The sequence below is a fragment of the Rutilus rutilus genome (assembly GCF_951802725.1).
Source record: "Rutilus rutilus genome assembly, chromosome: 10".
NCBI classification, from domain to species: Eukaryota; Metazoa; Chordata; class Actinopteri; order Cypriniformes; family Leuciscidae; genus Rutilus; species Rutilus rutilus.
Window position 1 is genome coordinate 11,070,787 of NC_140215.1, and position 16,115 is coordinate 11,086,901.

At 37.8% G+C, this 16,115-nt stretch overlaps 2 protein-coding genes across 2 annotated transcripts; both read right to left on the reverse strand.

Annotated features, from left to right (window-relative positions):
• Positions 1 to 1,253: 1,253 nt before the first annotated feature.
• On the reverse strand, positions 1,254 to 9,107 carry inhbb (inhibin subunit beta B). Its single transcript, XM_084422413.1, has 2 exons — positions 8,170 to 9,107; positions 1,254 to 3,483 (listed from the first exon to the last, which is right to left on the reverse strand). The coding sequence occupies exons 1-2, from the start codon at positions 8,564 to 8,566 to the stop codon at positions 2,702 to 2,704; spliced, it is 1,179 nt and encodes a 392-aa protein (XP_084278539.1). The 5' UTR covers positions 8,567 to 9,107; the 3' UTR covers positions 1,254 to 2,701.
• A 1,834-nt stretch (positions 9,108 to 10,941) lies between these two features.
• On the reverse strand, positions 10,942 to 15,923 carry klhdc3l (kelch domain containing 3-like). Its single transcript, XM_084420477.1, has 8 exons — positions 15,548 to 15,923; positions 14,174 to 14,368; positions 13,968 to 14,050; positions 13,717 to 13,795; positions 13,375 to 13,421; positions 13,177 to 13,297; positions 12,846 to 13,026; positions 10,942 to 12,303 (listed from the first exon to the last, which is right to left on the reverse strand). Exons 2-8 carry the CDS (start codon positions 14,334 to 14,336, stop codon positions 11,709 to 11,711), a joined length of 1,269 nt encoding a protein of 422 aa, XP_084276603.1. The 5' UTR covers positions 14,337 to 14,368; positions 15,548 to 15,923; the 3' UTR covers positions 10,942 to 11,708.
• Positions 15,924 to 16,115: the final 192 nt, after the last annotated feature.

The window sequence follows — 16,115 nt, forward strand, 5'->3', positions numbered from 1 at the left end:
CACTTACTTGGTTCACTTCGAGTGCATGTGAACCAAGTATATCCATATGTTTGCTTATGAAATTCGAAGCATTTTTACCCATAATAATGGGCATTTTAATGACAAATTATGGCAAGTATGTGTCTATATGTTGTTTTACATTCAATTTAGTCCCCATAAATCTCTTAACACCTGTTAACCTCAGATGTTGTGTACAGATTGTATTGTATGTATTTTGCAAGTGAGATGGTTTGAGGTGTTTTCTTAACGTGTGTGTGTGGCTTCATGAGTTTGCCTGCAGCGTAGCTATGGTGTCATTAACATTCCAGCAGTCATAGCGGCACCGTTAACACTCTGCTACATGACGGGACAGCTCTGCCTGTACCTCTCTACCTGCTGCTCCTTCTCTCTGAACGTCGCTCTTACTTTTCTCACGCCGAACACCCACCTACACAAACAAATACATATAAACACATACCAACCTCCATAACTTAGAAACTAAAAGCGAAATATTTATTTTTGTTACATGTGGGTGTCAGTTCTGACTCATATCTATCTTGTGCTGTCATTTTGAGAGGACTTCTACAAACAAGTCATTTTTCACACCACTTTATCTGCCTCTCTTGACAGATGCAAGACAGGTACATTTCAGGTAATTATCTGACTTGGGTTATGTGGTATGTTTTGGAAAGTGCTTGTTGTTTTGTACCAGGATTTGTCTGAAACGCCCCGACCATTGGTAGGTGTGCTGGTCTGGTCTCTCTGTTTGCCTAAGGTTTTTTTTAGTGCCGCATATTTTGCATTTATACCTGTAGGGCTCAGAAAAGGCAGTACTTGTTGATAGTGCTTTCAGGGGATCCACTCTGATGTAATCAGTCTCTGTGACTACATGTTGTGCAGTGAGAGTCCTCTTGACTCTGAGCCAAGAATGTACTAAGAATGACAAATATTGAAACCATGGAGCATTGCATTTATGTGCAAAGTGTTAACTGGTGTATATATAAGTACTGATACTATCAATGTGTTGATCGATATCTCAGAGTGTGTGGTTTAAGTTAAGGCAGTGTGTTCTCCTAATTATGTTAACAAAGCGCTCTTGCAGACTTGCAGAACTTCAGTAGTTGCACGTCTTGTAATTATGTATATTCTTTTAAATGCATGCAGAAGTCAGACTGTCAATGAACAATCTGTATTGTAGTTTTGATACGCTGTTAAAAGCAACTTGTTCACAAGGATGCAAAGTAAGAATTTATTTTAAAGTTACAAAATATTTAAGAAAGAATATCTTTATTTTACATAATCTGTACAGAGATGACATCCATTTAACTAAATGACTTTGTAACAACAGCTAAGAAATAACTCTTATTAAATAGAAGACTGGAAAATTAAAGACAAGGAAGAGATTGTTTCATCGGTTTGCTGTACATAGTATAAAAAATTAGACAGAGCTACAAATGGAATCCATAATGTTGTACCCTGATTATTAGGCCTCTTGAGAAGGATAATAATTATTATCAATAATTATTTTACAAATATTGGAATGGCCTTGCCACCTTATTATAATAGCTAAAATATTGGCCTCTTTGGTACAATTAATTAGGTACAATACATTTTTCACAAAATTCAGTTTTACTATAAAAATAACATTTTCAATGGCAGTTTTTTTTTTTTTTTTTACTAATCCCGCAACTTTTCAGTGCAAACATCGTAACAATCATCCGCTTTGGAAAGCAAGCGAAAGATCACATTTCAAGTATTGATAAAGATTTAAAGACAAGAAAGAAGAATTCAGTTTGACATAGTTCAGGATTACTATACATTGCATAGTTCGTGCGGCACTTTATATTAAAAGGACTATGGGCAAGGGTAGGTCCACCTCTTTATACCCTTTTGAAGGCTTTGCATTATGCAAGTGCTTTAAATTGTGCATTTCGAGAGTTTTCGCAAGTGCTGTACTCCCTGTAAACCAGCTGGACAGAATGGAAGCGGCTCCGTGGAATGCACACCGCTGCAAGCGTTTGTCAGTCACAGAACTGTGCAGATGAAGGAAGTGGTGAAGTTTGCGCTGTACCGGTTAGACCTCAAGATCTAGTTAAGAAGTCGGACGCAGTCGAGACGTGCACACATTAGTAGAACAGCAGAAGTAGTTTCAAGATGATCTCGTCCAGAGGTGTTTGCAGTTTGAGTAGAAGCCTCACTATGGTTTAACAATGCCGCAGACAACTAGAGTCATTGCTAAGGGAATGCCTCTGAGAACGACTGGGATGATGACATGCACTGATTTTGAAATCTCCCCCTCAGCTGGAATGATTTGTCATGTTGTCTTAAACAAGCTGTTGAAGTGCTGGTGTTCTGAAGTAGAAGGGACATTGAGATATGCCAGTGCTTGTAAAACAGTTTCTAAGTACTTGTATCAAAGTGTGACACCAGTTTGTCTCCTTTTTGCAGTTGGAGAGGAAAGTATTGAGCCATTTTTTTTTAAGTCTAGAAATGGCAAACTAGAGAAAAACTAGGTTGTTGTTCCATTTCCCTTACCATCCCAAAGCCTTTTTGTTCATTAGAAGGACCCACCTGTCATACATCTGATGATCTACTGCTTGATGCACACACACACACGTGCGTGATTGTACTTTGTGAGTGCACAAATATTAACACAATCTATATGCATGTGGTTCAGAAAGACTGTCACTGCTTACGTAACATGCCCTAACATGGATTTTGTTCAGGCACAGCCACACTCCTCCACGATCATGTTAGGCACGTCGCGCTTGACGATGTTGTACTCATCATCGAAGTAGAGCATGGACATGGTGCTGAGTTTGGTAGGTATGCAGCAGGAGTTGACCGATCCAGGACTCATGCCTCTCATGCGGTACTGGTTAACCACAGCCGTGTGAAACGACGAGGCAGAGCCCGGAACACCTGCCATGTAAGCTGGGCAGCTGCCTTCACAGTAGTTCCCATAGTACCCTGCTGGCGCGATGATCCAGTCGTTCCAGCCAATGAGCCGGAAGTCAATGTAAAACTGCTGTCGGCAACACAAACCGCCATTGTTGCCGTCACACTCCAGGCCTCGCTTTCGGATGCGGTGCTTCCCTTCTGCCTGCTGGGCGCGAACCACCAGAAAGGGTCTGTGTGCGGGGTCGCTCGGGTCCACCAGGATGGGCAAAACGTTGGCAGCTTCGCACCCCTCGCAGTGGATGTCGAGGTCCTGACGGCGACCCCCTTTCGCCAGCATTTCCCTTACAGCCTCGGACACAGGGAAGGTGTGCCAACCACTGCGTTTCAACTCCACACGTTTTTCCATCACGGGCCAGTGCATGTTCTGCCCACCGGGCTCATAGTAGTGCACTCTCACTGTCACTTTCCGTCGCAGTCCCTTTTCTTGAGCACCTGGCAACAGCTTGAAGTACAGCCACAGGTGTGCCTGCAACACGTAGAGGTTCTGATTCCCCTCATTGGAGATCAAGAAGTACAGGCTGGACTTAGATGGAGTCACATCATCTGTAAGAGACCAAAGAAGTTTGTTAATGTTGGTTATTTCTTACAAAACAGTCTTGTTAATGCCTTTTGTCAGATTTGAAATAGCACAAACAGGTTGTGATTCTGCTGACGGCAACCTTTCCTTAGCCACATTCACTGACATAAACCCCCCAACTTGTCAAGATTTACTAGATGCCACAGGTCTGGGCCCAAGTCCAATTAGCCTCATGGTTTGGGCTGAAGATGCTGGACCGGGTGAAAGGCTGGGGGTTGTCGGACGTGGGCCTTGCCCCAGGGGGTTCATTGAGTTCACAGGGAGAACTGTGAAAACCCAGAGCTTCTGGAGCCTCAGAGACTGACAACACAATGCTCTGTGAAAGGTATTAGGAGAGTGCTATGGCACAGCCTAGCATTGAGCGTGTGCCCTTCAAATGAGAAGCATTATGAGGTATTTACATGACACTGGCAACTAGTGAATTGCGTAGTCCAAGATGCAAGAGTTCATTTATGTGTGTATGTGTGTGTGTGTGTATACATAATTTGATTGCAAAGATTTATTTGACCACCCAATAAAATAAATTGAAAGCTGCACATGAATCATGTTCTCTGTAACCCTGATTTGAATGCCAGAGCTGTTTGGCACATTTTGACATAGTAAAACAACCATGTTTGCAAACAGATTAGTTTGGTTTAATGTCAACAACTTGCCACAAAGGGTGGCTTCTTCATTTCATAGCTTGATCTCACATATAGTAGCAGTGGCTTTACATGCACTTGGCCCGCCCTGCTTTTCAGAACATTTTAAAAATGATTGTCTTGAAAAAAAAATTCAAAACTACAAATTAATCAGTAATAATTTTATCACACAATACTGTATGACTTAATTTTCCAGTAAAAGTGTTATAATAGTTATTCTAGCTGTCAACATTTCTAATAAACCCTAACCAAGTTTGTAAAGAAAAACTTAAAAAATCCAAAACACATATATATTTTTATATATACATTTATATTTTTTGAAAAGGTTTGTTTATATCCCACAGTGCAGAAACAGTCAAAGTTTATCAGTGACATAGAATCAAGCCCTGGAGAGGTGTCAGGTGTGAACAAGTACGTTCTATGATGATAGGGAACACATTCACTGAACTGATTACTCCACCATTTCACCTTGTTACCTGCTTTTATATGCCCCCTGGATACAAATATACGTGTATGGCCATGTGCTCAAGTGTTTCAGAACCTGCCTCAACAGCTCCTGCTAAAACTGAAATTAACAGGGCAAGGCTTTGTCCACTTTGCACTCTCCATGGCAATGCGAACTGGGAGACAAGGTGCAGTATATGTGTTGTGGCATACTTTCTCTCCATCAATATCACACTTACCTACATCAGAATTCTTTCATTACATTGACATCTTTGCCTTTGCATCAAATAGCTTTTAATTTAATAAAAACTGTCAAAACATTACAATTATTTTATATTTATAATGAGTTATATTGTAAGGAAATGAATGGTTCAGCTGTTAATTTCAAAATATTTTATTTTTTTATTTTTTAAAGTTTCAGTATGCTTGCTTCTTCTGCATCCTGTGGTTCACAGTCTGCGTTTAACTTTTATCTTCTCTGAGCTAGTTGATTGGCAGACCAGGTAAAAAGGTAAGTTATCTAATCAGTCAGCATGACAGATATTCATTTCAGCAATGCATTTCACATTTCACGCAGTTATTTCTGTCATAGTAAAACGCTATACACATTTTTTAGCTTCCACTTCCCAGTTAATTCTATTTTTTATTTAATTGATAGACTCTAGATTTGTAGTTATTTCTTAACTTAACAATGTGTTTATTAATCAATTAAGCTAAAAAGCCAACAGCCTACAAGACACCAAGCATGCAGAATACTGTCAAAATAAGCAGTCAACAGTACTTTTGAGAAAATGGACGTTAGGTTTGTTTCTGTGTTTCACTGAAGATTAATCTCGTGTTAATCCAACTGCTTGTTGAAGATCAATAGATCAAGACCATGGCATGCTGCCTGATTAGATTTTGACTGTCAGCCAATCAGTTAGCACTACAGGCTCTAATTTCCCTGCTTGGATCAAATGTCAAAAAACAAAGATTTTCTAAAGAGATCAATTTGGCTCTTTGACCTTATGGACACTGTGCCACACTGAATAATGTCTAATAATGAAGTCTTAATATCCCGCGTTGAACTGGTCCTGAAGAGTTCAGCGAGTCCGAATGGTTACGCTGACAAATGAGAAGCGAGCATCTACCGCTCCGCTTCTGTGGCTACGGGACACCAAATACTTCTGAAATGGCCCATAGGACAGTGTCAATAGAGACCTGAAATTGGCAGCCGTCCTCTCCTGTACCTTGGCAGTCCTCTTCTTATTGCTCTCCTAAAGCATGGAGTGAGATAGGAGCCACCTTCTGGCTTGCCATCATAGCGCATAACAGCAGGGAAGAGCATGCAACACGCGAGACAGCACAATTGCCTGCAGCTGCAGTGATTTGCACATTGCATACCTCACAAATTCCTCTTTTTGTACCTCTGAGCAGAATAGATCTAGGGTTGTCCTCATGCTATGCCCTGGCTGGCAGCCTTCACTTGAGGGGTTAGTGCCAGCTGGCCTTGAGGCAGATGGGGGCTCGGAGAGCCAGTTTCATGATGCATTGCTGCTCAGTGGTTCAAAGGTGTCGTGAATAATAGGGGACACTGAAAAGAGGCCTGATAGAGCTTTGATATTTGAAATGCATTTTCAGAGTAGGATATAAGAAGGCCATCCCCCCACCCCAGCCTCTGTCACCCACAACGACTCAAATGTCTCATGCATTATTCTGAGTGATTTCTTTTGTTGTTTTTGTTCCCAATGTTGACATATTGGGTTTAGCAAGAACGCACAGTACTCGCTCAATAATTGCCTTCTTTTGTTGCGCTGTCATGAGTGTGTTCAGATCATTCTTATTGGAGCAAGAAGTCCGAATAATGTCCAAGCTAATTGTGCTGCAGTGTGTAAGACTAGAAGATAAAGAAGCCAGTTTTACAAGATTGAATGTGCATCAAACCGAGATATTGGAAAATGTATTTTAAAAAAATCAATTATCCTTCCTAATAATGACGACAGATTACGGTTATAAAAGTCTGGTTCTATCATATAATTTTGTTCATGCAAATTTACAGAACTTAATGTGCAAAATGTTATCCATGTTTTTTAACACTTTACAAGCTCCATACATTTCCCTGTAAATTGAGCTGAACCACAGATTGGTTTAATCAAAAAATTAAATCCAGAGCTTCGTCACTTTGCTCTGGAACTAATGGGTAACTATGCTATCATCTAGTTTAACGGGTTCCCATTCCTTTTGACCAATGAATTTCCATGACATATTCAGGTGTTCAGACAGGGTTACTTGCTGCATAAGTGTTTTTAAAAGTAATTGAATATACATTCACTATATTTCCATTACTTTTCTGACCATTTCATAATTACCTCAAATTTCCAGGTTATCTATGACCATGGGAACTCTTATTTAAGTGGTATAAATTCCTTTGAAGTAAATACAAAGGCATTCGTTTTATTCATTTTAACAAGTTTTTTTTTTTTTATTGCTATATTGTCTATTAATAAGGAAAAAGGCATGGCATGTCCTTGCCCTCTTATTAACAAATTATCTGTAATGCTTTGATTGCCATGTTTTTGATGCTCTTTTGGTGTTCCCGATTTTAATTGCCTCAACACCCACCTAGCAAAATTCATCATTTGACAAACTACTCATTATTTTCTGTCAGCATATCTAATTGTATGTTAAGAGAGGGTCATGTATTCTAATTGCTCCAGTTACATAATCATACACATATTAGATCAAGGATGCATGTCTCATTAACCCTCACAGACCCACAGTAGCAAAATTGCAACACTTGTTTAAAGCAATTCAGTAATATTCAGTACTGTAATTTACTACATCACTGCAAAAACTTTGTCATGAAAATCTTGTATTGGCTAAATTATAATCACAGAATGCACACACATACTAGTATATATATATATAGAGAGAGAGAGAGAGCGAGAGAGAGAGAGATTATTATAAGTATTAAATCTAATCTATTAAAGATAGATAGATAGATTCCAACCACACATAAATGGTGCAATGCATGAAACTGGAAATTATGTTTCCTATGACGGCAGTGGTTTTGGAACAGGAACAGACCCACTGCATGTCACAGCTTACTAAAGTCAGACAAGGAGGTCACCGCGGCATGTACTGACACCATGGTAACACTTTATTTTAATGTGTCCTTGTTACACATTACATGTATTTACTATAGTAATAACTATAGATTTGGCATAATTACATGCAACTAACCCTAAACCAAGCCCCAATCCCCTAACACTATAGTAAGTACATGTAGTTAACTGCTAATACTTTTGGTACAAAGTATTGATAACTATTCGACCATGCAAATTAAATATTTGATCTGCAAAACATGTTTAGTGATTGATGATAAATTTAAATAAATTTAAGTTACAGCCAATAAATTGAAATCTTTGTACTTGTACTTAATTATGCTCAACTGTAGTGACATGTTGAAAGTTTCAGGTATTCCAAAATATGCTTAAATATGATTTCATAACTAATATAATACACAATATCAATACTTCTACAATTAAGGTAAAAGTAGCCATGCAGCATGCTATTTCTTGTACACACCTGACTCGGCGAAACTGATTATTTCCGACGTTTCTTCTTGCACCTCGTTGTAGGTAGCATGTCCATCTAAGTTGGGAATTTCAACCCTCCCGTCCTCCCTAACTTTACCCGCGTGAAGTTTGCGCAGCGCCGTTACCATGGCAGCTTTGGGAATGGGATGCGTGATATTTGGTCTCTCTCTCATCTGCAGTCGGTTCAATATGTGCCTTTTAACCGCCTCCAGAAAGTCCGTGTCCATTCGCCCCGAATCATCCGAGTGCCCAAGTCCACAAGAGACACACTGAGACTCCTGAGATACTGTCTCAGCTCCCAGACTACACTGAACTGAGAGCATGCAAGCCATTAAACAGGTTAGAGAGAGGATGTAAATACTCATTTTCTTAAATAACGTGTCCATACAACAAACAAATCAGTTCATTAATTCAATTGATCTATAAACAAGACAGAGTTGTACTTCCAACAACCTCCTTTGACAGATCTCCATTCATCATCATGCTCGCGGTCATTTTTGAGAGACGTTCACAGAAAGTGTAAACACGGTAAACACATTGATTAATAGTGAGGGCTAGTCGCAAAAATATCAGTCTTAATTGATGCCAGTTAAAAAGCGCGAAAGCTCCTCATCTCCGGGGTAACTGACAAATTGACTTGGGTGAAGAATCAAAACAAACCGGCTATTAGTCTTGTATTCCTTTAAAGTTCAGTGTAGTCAAAACTCTTTCTTGTTTGAAGACAAAATTGCACTGTTTGTCTTTCCACCGAATGTCAAGTGCTCGTGCTCCTCTTCTCTCTGTAATAGTGTTGTGAATTGTGTATGTTCTCTCGTATTTCTTCAGCCTCAGGAGGGATGTTGTCCTTTGGTCTTTTCTCTCGTGTAATCACGACGCTAAAGCACCTCGCGCTGAAACTTTTTTATAGTTCAAACCACGTGGGACGCCCAGCCAACTGGACGCGAGAGATTAATATACGCTAAAACAGGATACGCTATTAGCGCGCTGCATGACCACTGGATCTGCAAATGATAGGCTATAACAACCTTTTTCACATTAACCTTTTCAATGTCAACGTACAAGACTGAAGTGTTTGTCATAACTCAACTTAAATCTGTTTCTTTCAAAAAGCAGAACAATAGGCTACATTTAAGCATAATATCTAAAGTAGGCTACAAGCAGTTGTTGCTTTTGACGTCAGTTTATGTATCGTGGTTTTTTTTTTTTTTTTAAGTAATAAAGCAGCACCTGTATGGTTTGATGGTGATTATAATTATCATTCATTTTAGATTCAATTTATAAAATATACACTTAAATGATGGAGACGCTTTTGCAAGGCCTGAGACAATTTTTAAGAAATTTTTCTCAAGTGTCGCTTTGTTGTTTGGCAAATTAACACGCCGGTTTATTTCAGTGTTGATAGACTTTTTGTAATGCGGGTAGGAGCGGGATTACAATGTCAAATTTTGTTCTTAGGTGATATGGTGCCATCTATCGCTTCAACAAAATAAATACATGTGTTATATTGTCAAGGCCTCAGAGGCAACATTAATCCGTATACATTTGAAAACGGCCTTTTCGACTTTACATTTTAATTCTGAGCTTTTCTCTTTATCAGAGAAAATCTTTAACAATTTTGTCATATAAAATAATGTAATATTCATAGGTATCATATTGAATATAGCGTAGGCTACATATTTATATTATATTATAATATGTATTTAATTAATGGTTCTGGTTTCTGTATTTGTAAAGGAAATTATTTAAAGAAAAAAATAACATTGCTTTTGCATTTGTAAATCTTGTGTATTGATGCCATCTCTCTGCAAAAATAAACAACAAAAACACCTTTTTGTGGAGTATACAGGCTTTGTGCCACTGCAGAACATAGGCTATAACTTCTGTGCCACTTCTGTAAAGATGACATCTAAAGTGGCATATTCATATGGATTATCAGCATATATAAACAAGTTTGTCGCCCTCAAGTGGTAATAAATACTACATGCATGTAGAAATGTATGTACAGGTAAATTAATTTATAATATATTATAATTGGTATGATATATATATATATATATATATATATATATATATATAGTCAAACCAAAAATTATTCAGACACCAGATGTAATTTTGTATATTTTTTTACTAGTGGGTGCAGGACACTATAGTTCATTTATGTAAGTGAGGATAGCAAAATAAAGTAAACTGTGGCATATTATACCCAAAAATTATTCATACAGTGGACTACCAGTAAAATTTATAAACATTTGGGACCAAAAATTATTCAGACACTTTGACTTGACCATGTGTTTTTTCTATAATTGCTAATGCGAGCTTTTTACACCACATACTGAACAAAATTAAGCAGTGCTGGGTAATTTGTTGACCTAAATTGGTATTATCTAATTGTGTTCTTAAATTTAACAGCTATTCAACCTAATTCATTTGTGAGACAGTCTAACAGAAGGATGGCCAAAACCAGTGGAATATCAACTCTACGTTCTTGTCATATTTTATTACCATTTTCGAAACTATAGCGAATAAACTGTGATATTGTGAGAAATGTTGACGGTGTCTGAATAAATTTTGGTTTGACTATACTGTATATGCATAATTTATATATTTTTTGAATATATAACTATTTTAACAATTTTTAGCTAGCATAGTTTATTAAAAACAAACATGCTACAGATTTAGTTTTCTAGGACTATCTGTTCTTAAACCTTGCTAGATTACTTTTTAAATCTGAAAAAAATAAAAATAGCAATGATAACATAACTACTGCTGTAACAAATTTGAATTGTTGAGAATGGATTCCACATTACTCATGTAATGCATTACTTATTAAATCATTTAAGTGCAGCCATCTTGAAACAATGTGAAGGCAAGAAAATGAATGGTTGCATGATGCTACTGTTCTGCCAGCAATATCCGTGGATCTTACAAAACACACAGAGAACATTACAAAATGTTTTGTTCAATGTAATGTAATGACAATGTTTGGATTGAATACTATCATATAATAAAATTCAAATCAGCAGTTTTGACCGGTATTTCACATTTAGTTAAGATTCTTTCACGTAAAACTTTGATGCACAGTAAAATAATAAGGCTAACCAATGTAGTGCGGCTCTTACAGAAATGACACATTCTGTAGAAGTTAAAAGCCCAAATTGGTGGTTTTTCAGAGTAAATGTGAATCACAGTCAAGAAATATCGCAGTCTGTGTCAATGAAACTGTACAGAGCAATATTCTGATAGTACCTCAGAGCACAAGTATAAAAAAAATTCAGGGAAATCAAGCTACAAATATCTAACTTATAGTTGTTGATTATTGTCTATACACATTAAATTGGTAGGAGAAATTATTGTGCCATACAAAATAACAAACTTCACCTTCAAGGTAATAATTACAGACGCTGTAAAGAGTTTGTACATGACTGAATTTCATTTTAATGCAAAAGTTCTCCCGCAAGGATATGGGTATTGTTGCTAATGCCTTTCCTTTTCTCACAGAGAAAGTAGAATGCACTGAAAACATCAGATTTATGCCACTGTCATATGCCACACTGAAATCATATGCTGTCCTTGTAGGGGTTTACCACCCAGGACTAACAGCAAGTCAGGCATATGGAGAAACATGGCGTCCTCGTTTTCCTCTGTCAGGTCACCACTATTTCCCTTCTTGCGAACAGCCTCCTGATTCTCAAAGGTGAGACAGCTTCCTTTTAGCTTAGTGTCTTTCAGTGCAGTACTCAAATCTGGTAAACACTTCTTACTGTCCATGTAGAAAGTCTGGAGCTCAATACAAGGCTCTTGCATTGTGCTGCGGGACGGTTGGCACTTGTTCTTAAAAGGTCTCAGCTTGTTATTGATGTTGTGAGAGTAGGGTATTTCCCTGAAAAAGATGTTGTTTGGTGCTGTTGGCTGGAAACTCTGGCCTAGGCCAATGCTGCAGTGATGGATCCGGCACAGAGAGGCAGATCCAGGCAACAATGCAAGCTTCTTCCAGGTGTCTGTCTTCAGGTTAAACCTCCACAAGCTGTTCTGAGGGGAACTCTGGGTTTCCCATCCACCAAAGATGAGCATGCTGTCTTTGAACAATACAGCAGAGTGACCAACCAGCCTGGAGGGACCAGAACTGCAGAGTAAGAAATATGTGTTAAGATGTTTCTGATTAGTTTTTTCTCAGTCGCTTTGGCTCATTTTTTGAAACAGAACTAACATTCTCTAAACTGTAAATCCAATTGCACAACTGTTTTATGGGACATCTCAACTCTATCCAAAATATGTTGGTAAATTGGCCAATGCCATTAAAGATTTTGTCACAGCGTGAGTCGTACAGGTTAAAATGTTTAGATGTTTTTTTCACCATGGAGTGTATACTGGAAATGTTCGCAACACACAAAATGTTTTGTTCTACTTTTTTGTTGATACTGACTGCTTACCTTACTATGTCAGTTTTGTTTAGAGGAATGCTATTGTTTACCACACTGAGCTTTTGTCGATACAATTTAATTGAATGGATCAGTTTACATGTGACGGTTCACACGATGAAAGAATGTTTAGAAGTTGTATGACAATTTTACTGAGAATAATTGTGATCATGAAGCCAGGGAATTTAGATGGATATTACAGGCAGAATTAAATGAAGGAATGATGGATGTTAATAAAGAAACTCACTGGAAATTGATGCGGCTCCAGGTTTGACTGGAAAAATTCCAGCTCCACAGGTCCTTCTGTTCTCTAAGGCCCTGCAAGCCACCGAAGAGGTACATACAGTCCTGGTGTGTCATAGCTGAGTGACCGTGTCTGGGACCAGGCCCACCTTGTGCACTGCTTAGTAGTGACCACATCCTGGAATCTAACATGTAGTAAATATAATTAGTTTGGAAAGGTCATTCAGCTATATGCAAATTACAAAAATCATCCCTGAGGTGGATAACAGTAAATATTCAGTCTTAGCCAAGAGATGCTTGCTTACCAAAAAGCATAAATATGTAATAACACTCACCAAAATCAAATTTCCAGAATTCTTTTGTTGATCCTCTTATATCAATGTATCCACCGTAGACATACATAAATGACCCAAAGATGACAGCACTGTGCCCTTTTCTGTTTGCTGGTGTCACTCCCTGCAAAAACAGTTTACTATAATAAAAGGACCATCAAGTGTTTCAGCTGTAAGTCTTGTAAAATCAAAGATGTTTACCTGTAAAGTTTCACTCCCTGTTTTCCAGTTAATCCAACACTCTTTAACTGCAGATAATATAAAACTGAAGAGGTGAACAACTAAGTGACATATTACTGTTATGTGGTAAAACAAAATCTTCATTTATGCAATTCAAGTGTTGCTGTCAGTAAAGCAAAAGGGGACAAAAAAAAGAAAAAAAAATCTGAAATGCAGATTAATTTTGACCTATTAAATGTTTATCTTAGATTGGTTATGCTTATAATTTGTCATAAAATTGTGGGACAAATTGTAGTAAAATTCCACTTGAATGAATTTATGAATTTTCTAGTGGACCCCACTGAATATGCAGTAAAAAAATACCTGTATCAAACACCCAAAAAGGAATTTTTGAGTTAGTATACGATGAATCTTGCATTCCTCCGAAGACATAGAGAAATTCCTTAGAAGAAAAAGATGAAATAATTATATGATTATAAGAAATATATGAAAAATGAAATTATGTAAATATATGAAAATATACATTTTACAATGCCACATTGTTCCTCATAACTGGTGAACACCCAATCCCCAACTGTGAGTTTGTTATTATTAATAAATTAATTTAGAATTACCTGATGTGCTACCATGGTGTGCTCCTCTAGTTCTTCAGGTGCTTCTTCACTATTACAAGGAAGCTCGGTCCACTCATTACAGACTAAAAATATAGACATTTCCCCTGAATTATAATCAGTCAATGCTGCAGGAACCATTTACTGTGCAATAACAAGTGCAAGTGTCCAAAGCAGCAGACAGACACAGATAAATAACAATAACATACCCACATTATATTTCCAGAAATCTCTCAGTGAGCATTTTTCTCTACCACCTAGTAAGTAAACATGTCCTCTGTGGGCACAAGAAGCATGCTTGTAACGATCAGATGGTGCAGGGCAGTGCTGCGGCACTGGGGTCCACAAGCAAGCACCGCTCCCCTGGTTCATGCTTGGGCTTTGAGAGTCTCATGGGTTAATCTCTGTGAAGACAAGCATGAAATACACAAGGGCTACTAATGAAGTCAGGTTAACAATACTTCCTTGAATAGCAGACACAGCAGAACAAGAATATTGCAATGAAAGGAATTTTTATTATGTGGTTAGGTAATACATTAGGTAAGTGTTGAGCAAATATTTGACTAGAAAACAGGTATTTAGTAAGCAACATTGGATATATTAGACCATATAATGTAAAAAAAAATGGCTTTTATATAAACAGTTTAATAGCCTACACAAAAAAGAAACATACATTTTGACACAATAATGTTCAAATTGTCTATTTCACCATTAAGAGCCACGGAATTGATTGAATGACTTGCCCCAAAAAAGTGACTTGTTGCCACTACTGGCATAATGTATACTGTATGTATGAATATACACAGTAATTATAAAAGGAACCAACCAATTATATGCTTACCAAGTGATAAGGAAACAGATGTTATTTCCTGTTCTTTCTTTTTTTGTTTTTGTTTACCGACAACAATGCCTAGTTCCGATGTAGGCCATGTATCTTCTCACTCACACTCTTTTCTAGCTTTGTACAGGAGAAATTGTTGAAATTGTAATGTTTGGTTATGGTTTAATATCTAACAAAGTAGGCTAATTGTTTTTTTTTAAAAATTGAACTTTTTGAAAATGAAATCTCTTCCATATTTAACACCTCACATTTAACCTAAAAAAACCCCTAAAATAGCCTAAACTAGGCGACGTTTAGTAAGTGATTCATCGTATTAGTCTTAAAGTAAACTATAAAGTAAATACAGTAGACCTAAAGGTCCACGTTTATGTTGCCCACCACCGCGTGATCATTCTTAACGTGTAAACGGTAGCTAAACGCCCAGCCCGTTATACATCTACTATCATTGGCATTTAAAATGGGCACGTGAAAGTAACTAAGATACATAACATTACCTAATCGCTTTACAGTGGTCGCTGAGTAATTACTTGCATACATAAACATGAAGTTTATATATGTGACTTGTTATTAAAGAAAGTCTTGAACGTGTCACATGACCGCGGTGAAGAACTGTTTCAAAACTGATAGCAACGAGTGGATAGAGGTCGTCGAGAGAAGAGCAAATGTTTGTTATTTTTTGCCTTTTTGCTGACTGTAATATAACCGTTTAAATTGCGTTGTTTACAAATGTAGAATAACTTACCGCTAAAAATCGTCGGTGAATGTCTGTGTCCTCCCATTGATCTTCATTGGAAAGATGTTGTGAAGTATCGCTGCCAGACAGAGTGCCAGTAGAAGAGAAGGAGGAGCGAAGAACATTCTGCTGCGTTAATTCTCTCTCAAGACTGTAACCCAGACTGTTAAAAAAAAAAAGAAGAAGAAGAAGAAAAAGCAGCCATGGTCTGTGAAACCGAGGGATAGAGTCTTCCTTAATTTATGACCAGTCTTCCATTTCCTTGCATACCAGAAATGAGGAAATTTGCTTACTATAGCCAGAACATTTCCAGGATACAATATAAACATGTTGAAACATGCCATGAGGACCTAGGAGTATGTCATCATCGGTCACATGCTATTTCAGTAAGAAGAGTGTCATAGACATTCTCTGGTCATAGCCTCACAGTTCCCCACCAACCAAGAGGTCTTGGCTAAATGCAGACATTTGCTCCCATGATGCCTACAGACAGAGCCACTCTGCTGTGGATGAATGAGAGGGTCATGTGAAGACACTTTTGTCATAATGCTGTGCACTGACTTCGGTTCTTCATTCA

Excerpts from the sequence above, each read along its gene's own strand:
- inhbb (XM_084422413.1), bottom strand. The coding sequence starts at position 8,566 with ATGGACACGTTATTTAAGAAAATGAGTATTTACATCCTCTCTCTAACC. Across the intron at positions 3,484-8,169 it reads AATCAGTTTCGCCGAGTCAG|ATGATGTGACTCCATCTAAG; the intron begins GTGTGTACAAGA and ends GGTCTCTTACAG.
- klhdc3l (XM_084420477.1), bottom strand. The coding sequence starts at position 14,336 with ATGAACCAGGGGAGCGGTGCTTGCTTGTGGACCCCAGTGCCGCAGCAC. Across the intron at positions 13,422-13,716 it reads TTTTTGGGTGTTTGATACAG|TTAAAGAGTGTTGGATTAAC; the intron begins GTATTTTTTTAC and ends TATTATCTGCAG. Across the intron at positions 13,027-13,176 it reads ATTCTGGAAATTTGATTTTG|ATTCCAGGATGTGGTCACTA; the intron begins GTGAGTGTTATT and ends ACTACATGTTAG.